Genomic DNA, 20,000 nt, shown 5'->3' with positions numbered 1-20,000 from the left:
AATCACAATCAGAAACAAGTTATATACTTCCAATATACAATGGCACAGAATAAACATTTCTAATCCAAAATGGAAGAATAGGAGCATAGCAAGGAAGGATTGGACAAAAACAAGACCAAAACCCATCAGGGAAAACATCACATTCTGCAGCTCCATGTCTGGTATCTGAGACTCATGATGGAACCGTTTGGGTTCCAAAGCATTTGTATAGCTTTTCCCCTCCAGCTCTGCCACCTGAAGCACACATAGCTTCTCTCTTGGACTGGCTCTACTTTATGCCTGCAGCGTCCCCTGGTGGACATCCCATGGTCCTGGAGACAAAGTCTCAGGGTCTCCATTGCAATTTACTTTCAATGGACTTCATCTCTCTCTCATATTGCCTGGCCTCAGCATCACTCTGGAACAATGAAGCAAGACTCCATGACCCACTAAATCTTGCATGGCTTCAAAACTAGTACCACATGGACAATGCTGCCAGATTCTGCAGCCAGTTCAGGATGGAGCCTAGTTCCTTAGACCACATTACCCAGATCTCTGTGTACTTTTCAGGCTGACCCTGAGGAGACACTTTTTGTGTAGGGAATTCTTTTTAGATGCATTCTCACAGACTATTTTCAATAAATTTGGATTTTCACAAGTTGGGAGTCCTTGGTGGATGGGATCTTGCCCTTGGGACATCTTTCTTTTTGTCCCAGTGCAGAATAAGTTTATCTTTAGCAGTTGCAGCCTTTTCTTCAGCACCCACGTTGGCCTCAACTTTGAACTTATTCCTGCTCTTTTTCTAGGTAAAGTGCTTGTCCCTGGATGGGACTCATTCCTGTGTTTTGAGATGCAGATCATCCTGGGAAGAAAATGTTCCTAAAAAATAAATAAAAATCTGGCCAAAGGAAGCCATAAAGGGAGAGAGAAATTGCAGTGTGGCCCTTTTGGAGGAGGAAGATAGGAAGAAGATGCTGTGGAGATTGAGACCGCCATGAATTCCTATGAGGAGCTCCACCCCGTACCTCATGTCTATGGTGACTAGGGCATTGTCTGGATGTGTGTAAATGCACCCGTGTCATGCAATGCCTGTGGAGGTCAGAGGAGAGCATTGGATTCCCTTGAAACTGGAGTTACAGACATTTGTTATCCACCACGTGGGTGCTTGGAATCAAACCTGGGTCCTTTGCAAGAGCAGCCAGTGCTCTTAACTGTTGAGCCATCTCTTCAACCCCAATATTTATTTTTTTAATTATGTGTGTGTGTGTGTGTGTGTGTGTGTGTGTGTGTGTGTGTGTGATGTATTTACATTGGGTCTCTCAGGTGCAGGTGCCTGTGGAGGCCAGAAGAGGGCATCAGATCCCCTGGAGCTGGAGTTACAGGTAGTTGTGAGCCACCCACTGTGAGTGTTGGGAGCTGAAATTGGGTCCTCTATAAGAACAGCAAGGCTCTCAGCTGCTGAGGCACTTCTCCAGTCCCTGCTGTAGAAATTGTTAAAGACCATGGGGACATTTTATGTTGGGTTAAATGCATTTTGCATTATGAAATAGCTATGAGCTTTATGGGGACAAGGAGAGGAAGATTATGCCTTAAAAGTGATGTGTTTGATGTCAAGTTGACAAACGGTGGCGTTGTGATAATTAATATTGATTGTCAACTTGACAGGATACAGAATTATCCAGGAGACAAACCTCTAGGTTTCCCTTGAGGGATTGTCTAGATTAGGTTAACTAAAGTGGAGAGACCCCCCCAACCCGCCCCGCAATGGGCTCATCATCATTCTACGGGCTGTGATTCAGGGCTGAATAAAAAGAAGAAAGAAAGCTGAACACTAGCATTCATCTCCCTTTGCTATTTGGATGGGAATGCAATGTGATGATCTAGGCTCCTGTTCCTGCCACCATGCCTTGATGAAATGATTCTCTCAAACTGTAACCCAAAATAAATCCTTCCCTCCTTAATTTTCTTCTTGTAAAGTATTTGGTTACAGCAATAAGAAAAGTAACTATACTAATACAGGAGGCTTACTTATTACTGTGGCCTAGCCCAACTAGTATATCACGTTTTGTCAATCAAATGTGCTTGTACTTTTTACATTTTATATCTGAACTCAGTACACATGTTGGGGCTGGAGAGATTGCTTGGTGGTTAAGAGCACTGACTGCTCTTGCAGAGGACTGGGGTTTGATTCTCAGCACCCACATGGCAGCTATGAACCGTCCTTAACTCCAGTTCCAGGGGAATCTGAAGCCCTCTGGCATTGCACGACATGGGTGCACTCACATACATACAGGCAATACGCTTATACACATAAAATAAAAATAATAAAAAAATTTTTTAAAAAGAAATTATTACACATGTTATAAACAGTGACTTCTTGTCATTACTGTCAAGCAAGATGAAAGTCAATTTCTTCCAAAGGGAATTTACATTTACATCTATAGATTACTTGGAGATACTACCAACCTATAATTCCCTTAAGTTACATTCTCTACTTTTAAGTCAACTTTAAGGATAATTTCTGAACCATAAAATAGTTACCCATGTGTCACTGTTAGCGTCAGCTGTCCACTTGACATAGACCTAGAGTCACCTGGGAAGTGGGAACTTCAACTGAAAGATTCCCAGATCAGACTGGCCTGTAGCCATGTCTTTGGGGCATTTTCTTTTTTAAAATAAAAATATTAGGCCGGGTGTGGTGGCGCACACCTGTAGTCCCAGCACTCGGGAGGCAGAGGCAGGCAGATCTCTGTGAGTTCAAGGCCAGCCTGGTCTACATAGTGAGTTCCAGGACAGCTGGGGCTACAGGGAGACCCTGTCTCAAAAAGAGTTCAAATAAATAAATATAAATAAGTAAATAAATAAAAATTTTTTATTGACTTTTAAAGCATTTCATATAACAGTTCTTAATCAAATTTAGACCCCTCCCCCATCTGCACTCGCCATATCTCCCCACTGGATTTCATGCATTTTGTCATATGTTATGTCCTATCCAGTCAAGCATTTGTACCCAGATGTCTGGTGCAAGTTCATCCACACTGCTTTCCATAGGGGTTGCACAAGTTTGCAATCCCACCAGCAGTGAATGAGTGTTTCCCTTTCTCCACATCCCTGCCAGCATTTGGTGTCATTTGTTCTGCTGATCTTGGTCAGTCTGACTGGGATAAGATGAAATCTTAAGGTGGTTTTAATTTGCATTTCCCTAATTACTAATGACATCAAACACTTTTTAAGATGTTTCTTAGCCATCTTTATTTCTTCCTTTGAGAACGCTCTGTTTAGATCTTTAGCCTATCTTTTAACTGGGTCATTTGTTTTCTTCATTCTTTGTTTTTTGAGTTCTTTATATATCCTGGATGTTAAACCTCTGTCAGATGTGTCACTAGTGAAGATTTTTTCCTATTCTGTGGGTTTTCTCTTCACTTTCTTGATTGTTTCTTTTGCTGTACAGAAGCATTTTAGTTTAATGACATCCCACTTGTTGATTGCTGACCTTAATTCCTGAGCAACTGGTGTCCGATTGATTTAGAAAGTCCTTTCCTACACCTATATCTTACAGGTTACTGCCAATATTTTCTCCTAATAGTTTCAGGGTTTCCAGTTTCACATTGAGGTCTTTGATCCATTTGGAGTTGACTTTTGTGCAAGGTGAAAGTTAAGGCTCTAGTTTCATTCTTCTACAGATGGAGATCTAGTTTTGCCAGCACCATTTGTTGAAGATGCTGTCTTTCCTCCATTGTGTGTTCTTGGCACCTTTGTCAAATATCTAGTGGCTGAAATTGCGTGTACTCAGGTTTGGGTCTTCAATGATGTTCCATTGACCTATGTGTCTATTTTGTGCCAGTACCATGCTGGTTTTGTTTGTTTGTTTGAAGGACTTGAATTTTTAAATTTATGTACAAAGATGAGCATGATCTCTTTCACTGGGTAGATGGTCTTGAATTCACTCAAGAAAAGTCACTTAGTCCAACTTAATGAAGCCTATGTCACTCGAGTAGGGCACATGTTCAGCCTGTATTTCTGGATCGGACTGTGGTGGTTAGAGCTGATGCAGCAAGAACCCTGGCTGAATTTTCATGGGTGACTCCAGTAGAGCCACTGGTGACCCATCTTATCTCTAAACATCCAACAAAGGAAAAGGACCATGATGTTTTTATGACTATAGCTCTGTAGTATAGTTTGAGATCTGGTATAGTAATACCCCCAGTGTTGTTCTTTGTGCTCAGGGTTGCTTTGGCTACCCAGGGTCTTTTATGCTTCCATATGAATTTAAGGATTTTTTTTTCTAATTCTGTGAAGTATATCATGGGGATTTCTATTGGGATTGCATTGAATCTATATATTGCTTTTTGTAGGATGGTCATTTTTACAATATTAATTCTTCCAGTCCATGAGCATGGGAGGTCCTTCTATCTTCTGGTGTCTTCCTCAATCTTTTTCTTTAAAAGATTTAAAATTTTCATTGTAGAGATCTTTGATGTCTGTGGTCAGGTTTAGTCCAAGATTTTTTTTGAGGCTATTGTGAATGGGAGGGTTTCCCTGTATTCTTTCTTTGATCGTTTGTTATTGGTGTATAGAAAGGCTACTGATTTTTGTAGATTAATTTTTTTTTAATGTGTATGCATGTATTGCCTGCATGTAGGTAATTGCACCCGTGTCATGCAATGCCCTCAGAGAACAGAATAGGCCATCAGATCCCCTGGAACTGGAGTTATGGACAGTTGTTAGCTGCCATGTGGGTGCTGGGATTTGAACCCGGGTCTTCTGCAAGAACAACCAGTGTTCTTAACCCCTGAGCCATCTCTCTAGCCCATAGATTAATTTTGTAACCTACCACTTTACTGAAAGTATTGATCAGTTCTAGGAGTTTTCAGGTGGAATTTTTGGGATCTCTTATAGTATCATATCATCTGAAGGAATTCAATTTTTTTTTTCTTTTTTTCTTTTTGAGACAGGGTCTCCCTGTAGCCCCAGCTGTCCTGGAACTCACTATGTAAACCAGGCCTGGAACTCACTATGTAAACCAGGCTGGCCTCGAACTCACAAAGATCTGCCTGCCTCTGCCTCCCATGTGCTGAGATTAAAGGCGTGAGCCACCACGCCCAACTAGAAATTCAAATATTTTAATTTCCCTTACCTTGTAAAACTTTTGTTTATGCAAAGACCCTGCTGCATTCCCAGAACTTGATGGCCTAGAGTGATCCAGCCGCTTCCCCCTTTCAGCTAATCTTTTTCCCTTTCCTTCATTTTCTTTGTGTTGATTCTTTTAAAACTAGGCCACCTGGAAGGACTGTGAGGCAGCCAGTGAGAAAAAGACACAGTACTCTTGTGTTAGGATTAAAAAAACAAACTTATCAAATTTCCTGCTCCATGTGTTTGCTTTTCTGCTTTTGTGAACCACACACCCTTCTGATCAGAAGTAAAGTTCTGTTTTATTGAGGTAGCCTAATTGATGGTCTCTTTCTAGTGATAGAACAGGAATCCAAAGTAACAGTTCCAAGAATATCCTTGGATGAAGGGCAGAAATTCCAGGAGTGTTCTTGATCCTTGTTGTTTCTCACCTTTGCCTGGAAGCTATACATGAGGACAAGAATGAAACTTTGAGGCACCTGCACACCTAATGTGTGGGTCAACCGGACTGACCAGCTCATCCCCTCCCCATGTCTCACCCTAGTTTCTGCCAATAAGTTCTTTAAAAAACCCAGACTAGTTCTAGATGGTGTCCTATTCCTGGAGACCCACTTCTGATATACAGGAGCTTTGCCTTCTCTCTCTCTCTTAAATGACACCTAGAAACCTATAACAAACTTCTCCTCAAACCAGGCATAGTGGTGGTACAAGCCTTTAATCCTATTACTGGGGAGGCATAGGCAGGCAAATCTCTGTGACTTGAAGGCCAGCCTGGTCTACATATCGAGTTTCAGGCTAGCCAAAACTATAAGTGAGACCCCCATCTAAAAAACAAAACAAAACTTCTTCCTAAAAACTTACCCTCTGTGAATTTTAATATTCAAATTCAAGAGACAACCTTATAGTCACTGGCTCCAGGAAGATTTGGTAGTCTTCAAGTTTTCCAGGACTGTGACCCCCTGAACTAAGCCCACCTGAGGTGAGAGGAAAGGCCTCCATCAAACTCAGACTCTTAAAATTCTTTGTATAGCATCTTCCAAATGAAAATCAGGATTTTAGAGGTAGTTAGAAAATGTTAGATCAGCGGGCATGGTGGTGCATGCCTTTAATCCCAGCACTTGGGAGGCAGAGGCAGGCAGATCTCTGTGAGTTCGAGGCCAGCCTGGTCTACATAGTGAGTTCCAGGACAGCTGGGGCTACAGGGAGACCCTGTCTCAAAAAAATAAAATAAAATAAAATAAAATAAAATGTTAGATCAGGATCAACCAAGGGAAATGTGGAAATGAAAGATGAGACTGACCTCAGGAGCAGATTGTTCTTTATTAAGAACAATGAAGGTGGCCACAGTTTCTCTGGGATTTGAAACTGTGTATGATCAGGCACAGTTGGTGGGCTATTTATAAGGGTTGGGGCATTGGGAAAGAGAAGGGTATAGGGCTATTTTCATAGTTCAATGTGTGCTTGTGACATGGTTTGGAGGTTTGAGATAACAGGGGCTCCCTGTAGTGCCACCTGGCCTGGAACTTGCTATGTAGACCAGGCTAGCCTGGAACTCACAGAAATCAGCCTGCCTCTGCTTCCTAGGTGCTGGGATTAAAGGCGTGCATCACCATGCCCAGATCCATTTTAATTATTATTATTTTTTCTTTTTTTGGTGTTTTTGAGACAGGGTCTTCCTGTAGTGGGGGCTGGTCTGGAACTATGTAGACCAGGGTGGCCTTGAACTCACAGAGATCCACCTGCCTCTGACTCCTGAGTGCTGGGACTACAGACATGAGCCACCATACTCGGCTTTTAATTTTAATTATTTCTAAAACTCAAATACCACTGTATCTTCATTTAAATAGCTAGGAAAAAATCCTCAGTCAATATCAAGATCCAGTGAGTATTCATAATCCCCATCCCCACTGCCATTGTGAACAGAACATGGAGCAACAACTTTGGCAATTTCTTAGAAAGTCAGTTGTGCCTAAGTAACCAAGCAATATGTAACCCTAAAGGTAGGTTCACAAAACAGCTGCTTATTCACAGCTGCTTTAGTCACAGTTGCTCAAATATCCTTCAACAATGAATGGACAGACTATCTCATCCATATGATGGAATGCTACTCAAAAACAGGAGCAGACTCTTGATTCATGGAATAGTAGTGATCCATGTATTGTTAAGTGGGAGTTGCCAGACACAAAAAAGGCTATCCACAGTTATGGGAATGACTTTTACTTAAGGACATAATCTGAACTAATGATTTTTTAGGAATTTTATTATTTTTGTTTTATGTGTATGAGTGTATTGCCTGCATGTGTGTAAGTGCACCCATGTTATGCAATGCCCCCAGAGGCCAGAAGAGGGTGTTGGTTTCCCTGGAACTGAAGTTATGGACAGTTTTTGGCTGCCATGTAGGCAGCCTCTTGTCCTCTGCAAGAGCAGTCAGTGCTCTTAACTACTGAGTCATTTCTCCAGCTCCAAAGGACTAATGACTTTTAATCAACCCCATGTGCTTTTGTGTCTTATGACCTTGGCACCTAATAGGCAACTGCAATTTGGTACACCACTCAAAAAGATATGTGAGGGCATGCTTAACATAGCAAAACGCTGAAAGATGGTGGTCAATCTCCAGTGAACACAGTGGAGGTTGGGAAGGGTGATTGACCTTGAATGAATGAGGTATTCTAGAACTGGGGTGAGGTGGTTGGAGAGATGGCTCAGTGGTTAAGAGCACTGGTTGTCTTGCAGAGGACCTGGATTATATTCCCAGCACCCACATGGTAGTTAACAACTGTCTGTAACTCCAGTTCTAGGGGATCCAACACCCTCTTCTGACACTGCCGGCATTGCATGACACAGGTGCACTTACACACATGCAAGCAGTACACTCATACACATAAAATAGAAAATAATAAAACTAGGGATGAAAAGACCAGATGGTCTGTTTAGATTAGGGTGGAGCTGTGAACCAAAGTTCCCAGAAAAACTGTGTCTGAAATTGAACATTCCAGCCAGGTGAGGTGGCACATGCTTTTAATCCCAGCACTTGGGAAGCAGAGGCAGGTGGATCTCTGTGAGTTCAAGGCCAGTGTGGTCTACATAGTGAGTTCCAGGCCAGCTGGAAAGGCTGATGAAATGATAGAACTTCAGTGATTGTGGAGATTTTGGAATGTTGCAGGGCTAGAACTTAATTATCATTTATCTTGGGCTATCTTTAGTTTCCTAAATAGCCACTCCTTGCCCACCTTTGTTTTTATCTGTTAGTCTCTGGTATAACAGATTAAAAAACCTTTTGGAATGTATTAACTAAGCAGACTACCAGATATCACCAATCAAAAAGCTAAGAATGTCATCAGATTGCATCTGAGACCTATAGTAACCCCCCCCCACACACTTTGTCATGACCTGCCTACTTAATGTTTCCCCCAGTGCATTTGAAATGGTCTTGATTTGACTTTTATTTCTTCTGTTCCTATTTTTTTGGGGGGAGTCTTTTTTTTGAGACAGGGTCTCCCTGTAGCCCCAGCTGGCCTGGAACTCACTATGTAGACCAGGCTGGCCTTGAACTCACAGAGACCCGCCTGCCTCTGCCTCCGGAGTGCTGGGATTAAAGGCGTGCACCACCATGTCTGGCCCCTTCTGTTCCTGTTTTTTTTTTAAAAAAAAAAACACCTATAAAACTGTTATCACATTGGAACGTGGACTTTGGGGTAATCTGAATCTGTGTTCCTGGGCCATGATCACTCATATTGGCTCCAGAATAAACTATCTCTTATCCTCTCCGAGGTGAGAGTTGCGTTTTGGCATTGACAAAGTCAAGCTTGTACTTCTCCAATTGAAGCTGGAGAAACCATTTTGAATAAAATCATGGGTGGAGCTGGACATGAGACAGTTTACAGGGCCAGAGTTCCATCAAGACAATTCCATCCGCACAGTTCCAGGAGACAAGTTCCAAGAGATCTCTAGGGGAAGGAGTGTCCTCTGAGTCCCGCCCACCCTTAAAAATGAAATTTTAGATTTACGCTTTTATTTGTTCAGGTAATTATGCTTGAATGCCATCACACATAGTGATTCTGTTTATAAAAGGGTCGTGTGTGTGTGTGTGTGTGTGTGTGTGTGTATGTGTGTGTACATGTATGTGCAGAAGACATTCTTAGAAGCTGTCTACCTTGGTTATTGTTTTTGTTTGGTCTTTTTGAGACAGTGTCCCTGTAGCCCCCACTGACCTACAACTTGCTATGTAGACGAGGCTGGCCTCAATTTCACAGAAATCCACCTGTTTCTGTCTCTCAAGTGCTGGAATTAAGGGCATATACCACCATGCCTGGCCACCTTGTTTTTTTGAGACAGGGTCTTTCATTGGCCTGAATTTGCCAAGTAGGCTAGGCTGCCTGGCCAGTTAGCCCCAGGAATCCTCCTATATCTGTCTCTCAAGAGCTTGGTTTACAAGTGTACACTACTACACTGCTTTTTCACATGGGTTCTGATTATTTGCCAAGCACTTTACCAAATAAATCATTTCCCAAGACCCCATTACTGGAGGGCTTAATGCAAAAGTCAGGACTCTAGAGCCAGGCATGGTGGCGCATATCTGTAATCCCAGCACTCGGGAGGCAGAGGCAGGTGGATTTCTGTGAGTTCGAGGCCACCCTGGTCTACAAAGTGAGTTCCAGGCCAGCTAGGGCTACAGAGAGACCCTGTCTCAAAAAGACAAAAAAAAAAAAAAAAAAAAAAAAAAAAAAAAAAAGTCAGGACTCTGGCAGCTCCAACAGGCTAAGCTCTGCACCCATCCCTGAGATATTAAAGAGGTGTGTTAGAGGATGTGACTGTCCTTTTAAGATGCTGGTCACTCTAAGATCTCACAACCTGAAGAATCAGGCCACACCCCTCCACAGCTCTCTCCCTGGGATGGAGCTAAGAAGCTGTTCTATGCTTTACTTATTGGCCTGACTGGCCTTGAATTCAGAGATCTACCTGCCTCTGCCTTCCAAGTGCTGGGATTAAAGACATGTGCCACCATGCCCGGTTGTGGTTTTTAAAGCTACTACTTTATGGTCCTATTCAGTACCTGGCTTCTCCACTCTGTCACACAGGCTATCCCAGACTAAATCATGTGGTGTGGAACTTTCCACCACCACCTGAAATGTTATAAAAGTCAGATTGTTTTGTTTTGAGGGTTTCTCTAAAAGCTTTTTGCCTACCACCCTCTCCATAAAGGCTCTCTCATTTTATTTCTCCTGATGAAACTTTTTCAGGTTTTGAAGTGAAGCTTTTGTGAATTCACCTGCTGCACTGCTCCTTTCCTCCATTTAACAATATGTAGTGATGGGTTGGAGACGGCTTAGTGGTTAAGAGTGCTTATGGCTCTTCCAGAGAATTCGAGTTCATATCCCAACACCCACATGAGGCAGATCACAATCATTACTGAAGCTCCAGTGAATGATGCCTCTCTGGTCTCCAAGGGGACCTATACACATGTGACATATACTCACTTAGAAACACACCCACCCATACACATAAATCTATAAAAAAACAAAACGGTGAAAAGCAGAGCAAGGAAATTTATTCAATGTGGTCACTTTGAGAAGAGAAACAACTAAAGTGTCACAGTGACACCTAAATCTGACTTTGGGTAACTGACAAGAAGTTTAGATTGGCCAAGGTGGTCCCATCCAACACTGATTCATTGCCTGAACTCTGGTCCTGCAAGGCAGTCTGATAAAGTTGTTAGTCTGTTAATCCCTAACAATGCAACCTTGCTCTCATAGATAACTGTCTTTTACCAGGAATGATCTGACCTGAGAGCTCAAGGTGATGGAAGATGAAAGGTTAAGGACAATACCTATTTCTGTGTCTTCAGTGAAAGTAGACTCAAAATGATGGCATGGATGCCAGGGCCAGGCTCCCATCTTGCTTTTAATTACTTTGTGATTCCAAGTGAGGAGCTAAAGGTTTTTGTGTTGTTTTGTTTTTTTTTTCTAAGCAAAAGCAAATTCTAATAACCCATTTCAGTTTTGCAAAACAGGATCTGAGGCAGTAGGAACAGGAAACAGAGATGTTCAGGGGTGAGATGGCTCACCACAGGGCACAAAGGAATTATGGGAAATGATGGGAATGTTTCATACCTTGATTATGGTGGTAGCTACAAAGTGTGTGCTTTTGTTTATTTTTATTTATTATTTTGAGTCAGAATCTTACTGTGTAGCACTGGCTGGTCTGGAACTAGCTATGTAGACCAGGTTAACTTCAAACTCAGGGATCTATCTGCCTCTGCCTCTCAAGTGCTGAGATTAAAGGCACACACAACCACGCCTGGCTCAAAGTTGTGTGCTTTTGTTAAAACCCATAGAACTATACTTTAAAGAGTGAATTTTATTTTACATGACACTCGAAGAAACAATTCTGAAAAGTGGAGCTACATGCAGCCTCTGCTTTACTGGTCCCTCTGGTCCCCTCCTCTGTTCAACTACTGAGCTCTTCAGAATTGGAAAACAAGCCAGTTTCATTTTTCAAATGCCCAAAAGGAGAATGGAGTCCTGTCTGAAGTTACCCTGTTGGCCATGGGTAGAGACTGAACAGAGAGCACTGTGAAGGTGAAGGTAAAGCTTGGACCTGCCCATTGGGACAGAAGCTAGATGTATCAGTGGCCAGCCTGGGCCTGGACAGAAAGAGTAGGTGGTAATACAGGAGGGTAATCTCAGAACCAGTTGGGCCCACACCTGGTGCCCTCCACTTACTCAGCAGAATATCTAGAGTGGTGCCACACAGCTTACCTAAACCAAACAGTAACTTTCACACATACAATTTGATTTTCCAGGATGAATTCTCTCACATTTATTTTCAAATTTAATGACTAGCAATCATTCAGTTTATCTTACTTGCTAGTATTACTTACTCATTTTGTTTTGAAGACAGGGTATCATGTACCTGAGGTTGGCCTCAAATTTGCCTCGTAGCTAAGGATGAACTTGAACATATGATTCTCCTGCCTCTATCTCTTGAGTGTTGGGATTAAAGGTGTGTGCCAACATGCCCGGCTTATACAGTGCTGGGGATTGAATCCAGGGCTTTGTGCATACTAGGTAAGCACTCTACCAACTATGCCACATTCCCATCTTTACTGACCAAATGATATTGATCTTCAGTCTTTTTTTAATTTTTAGAAATTTATTATTTTTATTTTATGTATATGCATGTATTGCCTGCATGTACGTTAAGTGAACCCGTGTCATGCAATACCTGCAGAGGACAGAAGAGGCTGTTGGATCCCCCGGAACTGGAGTTGCAGATAGTTGTTAGCTGCTATGTGGGTGCTGGGATTCAAACCTGGGTCTTCTGAAAGAACAACCAGTGTTCTTAACCACTGAGCCATCTCTCCAGCCCCGATTTTCAGTCTTTTAATTGGCTAAATAAAACCAAAGAAAACTGGGTACGAGAATTCCTTAGCCATTGTAAACACAACATTGATGGAGTATGCATACATCTTCTAGTAAAAAAGGACAATATAAATAAACATTTTCAAGAATCTCCCAATGTCTGCACTGACACTGGGCCACACAGCATGGTGGGTGTGCAGGCTGGGCTCAGGCAGCCACATGACACCCAACCATGCTACACTAAGAAGTAGCACACGGAGCTGGGAAAAACTTCAGCTTGCTCAGTTTTCAAAAAGAGTGGATTCAAACTCTATTTGCTTTCAGAGAACTGAGTGGGGGCACCCAACTTCACAGGGTGATCCCACTAGACAAAAAAAAAAAAAGTTAACACAACCAATAACTCCTAAAAACAAGATAGCAAAAAGACAACTCACAGAACTGCTGACTCATGACAAAAATTTAAAGTGCTTTTCAAAACACTTTTTTTTTTTTTGTTTTGTTTTGTTTTTTTGAGACAGAGTCTCCCTGTAGCCCCAGCTGGCCTGGAACTCACCATGTAGACCAGGCTGGACTTGAACTCACAGAGATCTGCCTGCCTCTGCCTCCCGAGAGCTGGGATTAAAGACGTGTGCCACCATGCCTGGCTCAAAACACTTTTTAAAATAAACAAGAATGGACAGTGCTTCTTTAAAAAGTCTAGTAATGAGGATATTATGGGGGTCAGAAGAAATCAGGCTGTGTTGAAAGATCAAAACTGAAAGCTCAAAAGTAGGACTATAAGGTGTGTTCACTGCACATTACCAACAGTTTGGTTAAGATCCCAAAGTCTTTGAAATTCCAGACACTGGAAGAACAATCCCCAGCAGGGGTTTTATTCCTTGTAGCTGTCCTTGCTGTCACTGTAGCACCAACTCCAGCTATGGACACCACAGCTACCACTCTGACCATGCTGTAGTCTCTACAGCCTTGGTACCTTCCCCAAAGCTTGTCTCCTCGACCCCTGGAGAATCCATGTTCAGTTCAGCATCTGGCAAAGCCAACTTAATCCCCAGACTTCAGTCCCCAGACCATGATGTTCATGGCCATACAGTGGTCTTAGCATCATCAATATTCTCAAAGGTGACATACCCAATCCCCCACTGCTCCTTGAGGCCTTCTGTCAGCTGCTCATTCATGTTGAAACTCAGCTCTCAAAATGCTGAACTTCACGATGGCACGGTGGCCTGCTATGCTGAGTCAGTCAGGACCCTGGCATGAGATGGGGAGTGGAGGCAGGGACAGTAGGCTGGTCTCCAGCCTCCTAACACACAAATCTGTTAGGAATAGTTACACCTTCTTATTTAACTTTCATTTATGCCATTCTACCTAACATAAAAGTTATTAAATTGTTTCCCACATTTACCACATCAAAAATGTCTTTCTTGAAAAATTTTTTTGATATGAATTAAGTATCTTTCAGATCCATCATTCAATGGTGGTTTCTCTCCAACACGGGATACTTGATGTTGAGAAAGGGTTGATGCTCCACTGATGGCTTTTCTACATTCTTGGCATTTATAGGGTTTCTCCCCAGCTTGGATTTTCTGATACTCCATGGGTTCTGGTGTAGTGCTCAAAGTTTTCCCACATTCATTACATCCCAGGGATTTGTCACCACTGTGAATTGTCCACTGCAGAACAAGGTTTGCACTGTGGCTGAAGGCCTTTCCACGTCTCTCTCTAGTGGACAGGTGGCTAGAGTCATAAACAAAATCTGGGCCACATTGAAATTCCTGTGGGTTCTCCGCCATGTGAATCCGTTGATGCTGAGTGAGGGCTGACCTTCGGCTGAAGGCTTTCCCACAGAGACCACATTCATAAGGCTTTTCTCCAGTGTGGACACGCTGGTGTAGAGTGAGCTGGGAACTCTGGATGAAGGCCTTCCCACATTCAGTGCACTGATATGGCTTCTCCCCCGTATGCACTCTGCGATGCTGCATGAGAGTGGAACTGCGGCTGAAAGCTTTGCCACACTCATTGCAAACATAGGGCTTCTCTCCAGTGTGAATCCTTACATGCTCAGTAAGGTGAGAATTGAAGCCAAAGGCTCTGCCACATTCACTACACACATACGGTTTCTCCCCAGTGTGAACCCTGTGATGGAGAAAAAGGCTGGAGCTCTGACTGAAGGCCTTCCCACACTGACTGCATTTGTGGGGCTTTTCTCCTGTGTGAATCCTCTGGTGCTGAATAAGGCTGGCGTTTCGACTGAAAGCCTTCCCACACCAACTGCATCCATGTGGCTTCTCTCCTGTGTGAATCCTCTGATGCTGAGTTAACTGGGGACTCTGGCTAAAGGCTTTCCCACATTCATTACACTTATAAGGCTTCTCTCCTGTGTGGATTATACGATGCTGAATAAGACTTGAGCTTCTACTGAAGGCCTTCCCACACTGACTGCACCCAAAAGGCTTTTCTCCAGTGTGAATTCTCTGATGTAGACGGAGATAGGAATTGAGCCCAAAAGTTTTCCCACATTCATCACATTTAAATGGTTTATTTCCAGTGTGAATTCGCTGGTGAAGAATAAGGTTTGAGCTGTGAGTAAAGGCCCGTCCACATGGACCACATTCATAAGGCTTTTCCCCAGTGTGACTTCTACGATGTCGACTTAGGTCTGAATTATATTTAAATGTTTTGCTGCATATGTCACATTTAAAGATTCTCTGTCCTGTTTTATTTCTTTGAATTCTAGCACTTTGGCTTGGATTCAAGTGTCTGTCAAATGCACCACATGCCTGAGTGTCCTCGAGAAGTTGTTCCCTACATACAGCAGACTCTGCTCTCACAACTCTCTTCAAACTCTGACTAGCTGAACTTCCCGGGTTCCCTTCTTGTTGACCCTCATGGTCATGAGTTTCCTGGGACCCAGGTGCTTGTGAATCAGCCTTTGGGAATTTTTGTAATATTAATTCTGGGGCTTTTACTTCTTCAGAACATTTCTGGTTTAGAATGGATAGTTCCTCCTTGGTCCTAATCTCAGAATCTGTTAAACAAAAACACAAATGAATTACTAAAGGAAATCACCCATCAGCAGTAGTCAGTTTTCTTTTTTTAAAAAAATATTTTATTATTTTTATTTTATGTGTACGAGTGTCTTGCCTGCATGTATGTGAGTGCACCCATGTCGTGCAATGCCACGGAGATAAGAAGAGGGCTTCGGATTCCCCTGGAACTGGCGTTAAGGATGGTTCGTAGCTGCCATGTAGGTGCTGGGAATTGAACCCGGGGTCCTCTGCAAGAGCAGTTAGTGCTCTTAATCGCTGAGACAACTCTCTAGCCCAGTCACAGTTTTCTTGATGTTTCCATAAGCTATTAAGCAAAAGTCAGATGCTCCAGTAGGAAAACATGATAGAATTCAGAAACAAGGATGGCCAACTGGCAGAATGAACACAGTACTATTCATTAACATGATCAGGAATTGGGGATTTGGCTGAGATGGTTTAGTGCCTTGCTATCCCTAGCACCACATAAAAACCAGAAGTAGCAAACAGTAGCAGTGAATGCCTACAATCTCAGCACTTGCATGGCAGAAGCAGGAGGGAGGGAGGGAGAAAGTGCATGACAGAGAAGAGCTCTTACACTGTAAGATGGAAAGCAGAAAGGCCTGTTCCCAGTGACCAAAGGGCTACCCACTGTAGGGACTATGCTTCTATAGAAATCCATGTTTCTGTGAGTGACATTTGCTTAATCCATAGTATTACCTGAGTCTTCTAACCACTCCCTTTTGGTTCCTGTGTGGAAACCAATTCTCCAAGTCCTATCTCATCCCCAGTTGGTTAACTAAATGTAAAACCTAGATTAAACCACTGGCATGGCTCTTCCATGTTTGCTTTAAATCTTTCAGCTATTTATGTGTTGCCTCAACTCCTATCCATGTTTTTGCCCATGCCTTGAACCCCAATTAGAGTGAAGCCCCAGGCCTTCATCCTCTTTATGCTAACTAGGCTCTATATACTCACTGGACATTTTGGGTACCCTCAAGACCTTCAGCAATAAAATCTCCACTTTATGTTTCTTCTGAAGGGGTATTCTCCACAAAGGGAGTGGGGGTACACATATAACAGGGCAATGTGGAGAAAGCAGAGATCCCTCTCCCTACTCTGAGAAAATATAAACCCGAATTTCAGCATTTGGTCTCTGAAGGAACAACTTAGTTCTGAATCTTGAATGCTCAGGAAATCATGAACTAAGTCTGGTACATGTGTTACAATGGATAAGCCTACAAAGATATAGCCTTATTATCCAATGGCCATAGTTTACATTAGGGTTCAATATTAACAAAAAAAACCTTTAAACTTATTGTGTGTGTGTATGCATGATATTTGTGTGGGAGCAAATGCTATGGTATATATGCGGGGGTCAGATGACAACATTCAGGAATTGGTTCTCTTCTTCCACCCTTATACGGGTTCCTGGGTTTGAACTCAGGGTTGTACACCAAGCACCCTTATCTTGTGTGTGTATGTACATCAAGATTGAGCCCTGGACCAGCAAAACGGCCCTGTGGATAAAGGTGCTTGATGTACAACCCTGAGTTCTCTAAGAGTTTTGACAAATCATTGGCATGGATTCACCACGTAGTACTACGTGTTTCATTGCCATGAAAACCCTCCATGCTCCATTTACTTATTCTTAACTTTTTCACTCCCTGGCAGTCATTTTTACCATCCCTAGGTTTTGTTTTTGTTTTAATTTTTGAGGGGAGGGGGATTGAGATAAGGTTTCATGTTGCCAGTTGGACTTGCTTTGTAGCTAAGGATAACTTTGAACTCCTGATCCTCCTGTTCTGCCTCTACCTTCAAAATGTTGGGATAACTTCATGTGTGCTACCATGCCTGGCTCTATATCTATAGCTTTGTCTTTTAAAACAAAAAAATTTTTTATTTGTTATTTTATGTGTATGAGTGTATTGCCTGCATGTATGTGAGTGCGCCCATGTTGTGCAATGCCACAAAGGTCAGAAGAGGACTTTGGATTCCCCTAGAACTGGAGTTAAAGACAGTTCGTAGTCGCCATGTGGATGCTGGGAATCGAACCTGGTTCCTCTGCAAGAGTAGTCAGTGCTCTTAATCACTGAGCCATCTCTCCAACCCCCAGGTTTGTCTTTTTAAGAATATCATGGAGCAGGGCCTGGTGGTGCATGCTGCCATTAATTCCAGCACTTGGGTAGGTGGATCTCTGTGAGATAAAGGCCAACCTGGTCTACACAGTGAGTTCCAGGACAGCTGGGGCTACAGGGAGACCCAGTCTCAAAGAAACAGACAAGGAATAACAACAAAAAAGAATGTCATGGACCCAGAATCTAGGATATAGCCTTTTTGGATTGGCTTCCTTCACTTGATAACCATATAAAACTTCTTCATGTCTCTTGATGATGAGATAGCTCAGCAGGTAAATGTACTTACTTCTTTTCTTTTTTTTTATTTTTATTTTATGTGTATGTGTGTATTGCCTGCATGTAGGTAAGTGCACTCATGTCATGCAATGCCCTCGGAGATCAGAAAAGGCTGTCAGATCCCCTGGGACTGGAGTTACAGACAGCTGTTAGCTGCCATGTGGGTGCTGGGATTCGAACCCAGGGCTTCTGCAAGAACAACCAGTGTTCTTAACTGCTGAGCCATCTCTCTAGCCCTGGTAAATGTACTTATTTCAAAGCCTGATCTGAGTTTGATCCCTAGGACCCACATAGGAGACTCTGAAAGTTGTCCCTTGACCTCAACATGCACACTGTGGCATGTGTGTGCTAATACACACACACGTACGCACGCACTCCAAATAATTCATATAAGTAAATTAGGGCTGAAGAGATAGATAAGTGGTTAAATGCACTTACTTCTCTTGCAGAGGACCTGGGTTCAGCTCCTAGCATCCATATGATGGCTTACAACCACCTGTAATTCCAGTTTTAGGGGAGCCAATGCACTCTTCTGGCCTCTCCAGCACCAAGCACACACATAAAATACAAATATACATGCAGGCAAAACATTCATCTACATAAAGTAAGAATAAGTAAATACCCTTTAAAAAGAAATAAAGTATAATTAAAATAAATAAAATTCCTCTGTATCTCCATCATTTCATATAACTAACCATTCTCTGGATGAACTGGTTTATCCATTTATGTACTGGAGAATACCTTTATTTCTGTAAGTTTTGGCAATTATAAATAAAACTGATGTAGCTGGGTATGGTAGCCCACGCCTTTAGTCCTAGCACTCGGGAAGCAGAGACAGGCGGATCTCTGTGAGTTCAAGGCCAGCCTGGTCTGCATAGCCAGTTCTAGGCCAGCTGGAGCTACAGGGAGACCCTGTCTCAAAAAGACCTAAATAAATAAGGAAATAAATAAATAAATAAATAAATAAATAAATAAAATGAAACAAACATCTGTATACATATTTTTGTGTGGGTATTAAAAAAAAGAAAAAAGAAAAGAAAAGGGCGTAGTGGAGCATGCCTTTAATCCCAGCACTTGGGAGGCACAGGCAGTTAGATCTCTGTGAGTTTGAGACCAGCCTGGTTGGTCTAACCTAGTGAGTTCCAGGACAGCTGGGGTTACAGGGAGATCCTGTCTCAAAAAAGACAAAAAAGAAAAAACAAAACAGATTTTTGTGTGGGTATAAATCTTCATTTGGGTATATGCCAAGAACACAATTGCTGATCTTGTAACAAATATTTTAAGTTTTACAAGACATTGGCAAAGTACCTTTAGAGGTGGCTACATTTTGCATTCTAACAGCAAAGAATGAGTTACTGTTGTATCACATCCTTACTAGTACTGATGTTGACAGTGTTCTGAATTTGAGCCATTCTAAAAAGTGTGTGCCAATACCTCATTATTTTAATTTGCAATTCCTTGGCCCCAAGTGCTGGGATTAAAGGCATGTTTTACCATACCCAGCTGTTTATCTTTTTTTGTGTGTATGAGGTGTCTGCTTAGGTCTTTTGCACATTTTAAAATCCAGGCTGTTCATTTTTCTATTCCTGAGTTTTAAGAGGCGTTGTTAGGCTGGTGATGATTAGGCATGCCTTTAATCTCAGCGCTCTGGAGGTAGACATAGGCTGATCTCTGTGATATACACAGCAAATTACAGGCCAGCCAGGGATACATAGTGAGATCCTATCTCAACACCCCCAACACTTGCAAAAGACTTGTTGCTCCACATTTTGGGTAATCCACTTATTAAATGTAATATTGGATGTAATGTTTGCAAATATACTTAGTCTAAGACTTTTTCCCCCCTTTTGAAATTGTCTTTGGAAGAGTTTATCTTAATGAAGTTTAGACTATCAATCATGCTTTATGGATTGTATCTTTGGTGTTGTTTATAAACAATACATTTTGTACTGTTACCATTTAGAAGCTTTAGAGTTCTGTTTTTATATTTAGGTCTATGGCCATTTTGCCATGGACTAAATATTGTCCTTCCTTACAATTCATAAGTTAAAGTCCTAACTCTTTTTAAAAATATTTTATTTATTATTTTTATT

At 42.2% G+C, this 20,000-nt stretch overlaps 1 protein-coding gene across 5 annotated transcripts in view; it reads right to left on the bottom strand.

Annotated features, from left to right (window-relative positions):
- Nucleotides 1-12,397: 12,397 nt before the first annotated feature.
- Znf251 (zinc finger protein 251) overlaps nucleotides 12,398-20,000 on the bottom strand; it is a 30,715-nt gene continuing 23,112 nt past the window's right edge. For all 5 annotated transcript variants that reach the window (XM_008834382.3, XM_008834380.3, XM_029564163.1 and 2 more), the window contains one exon: nucleotides 12,398-15,495. In XM_008834382.3, the coding sequence (XP_008832604.1) occupies nucleotides 13,877-15,495 (1,619 nt within the window). In that variant the 3' untranslated portion in view covers nucleotides 12,398-13,876. The remainder of the gene's footprint in view (nucleotides 15,496-20,000) is intronic.

This window comes from Nannospalax galili, unplaced genomic scaffold (genome assembly GCF_000622305.1).
Source record: "Nannospalax galili isolate Female #2095 unplaced genomic scaffold, S.galili_v1.0 scaffold717, whole genome shotgun sequence".
NCBI classification, from domain to species: Eukaryota; Metazoa; Chordata; class Mammalia; order Rodentia; family Spalacidae; genus Nannospalax; species Nannospalax galili.
Note: the sequence above shows the minus strand (reverse complement) of the source record. Positions and strands in the feature narration are given on the sequence as shown.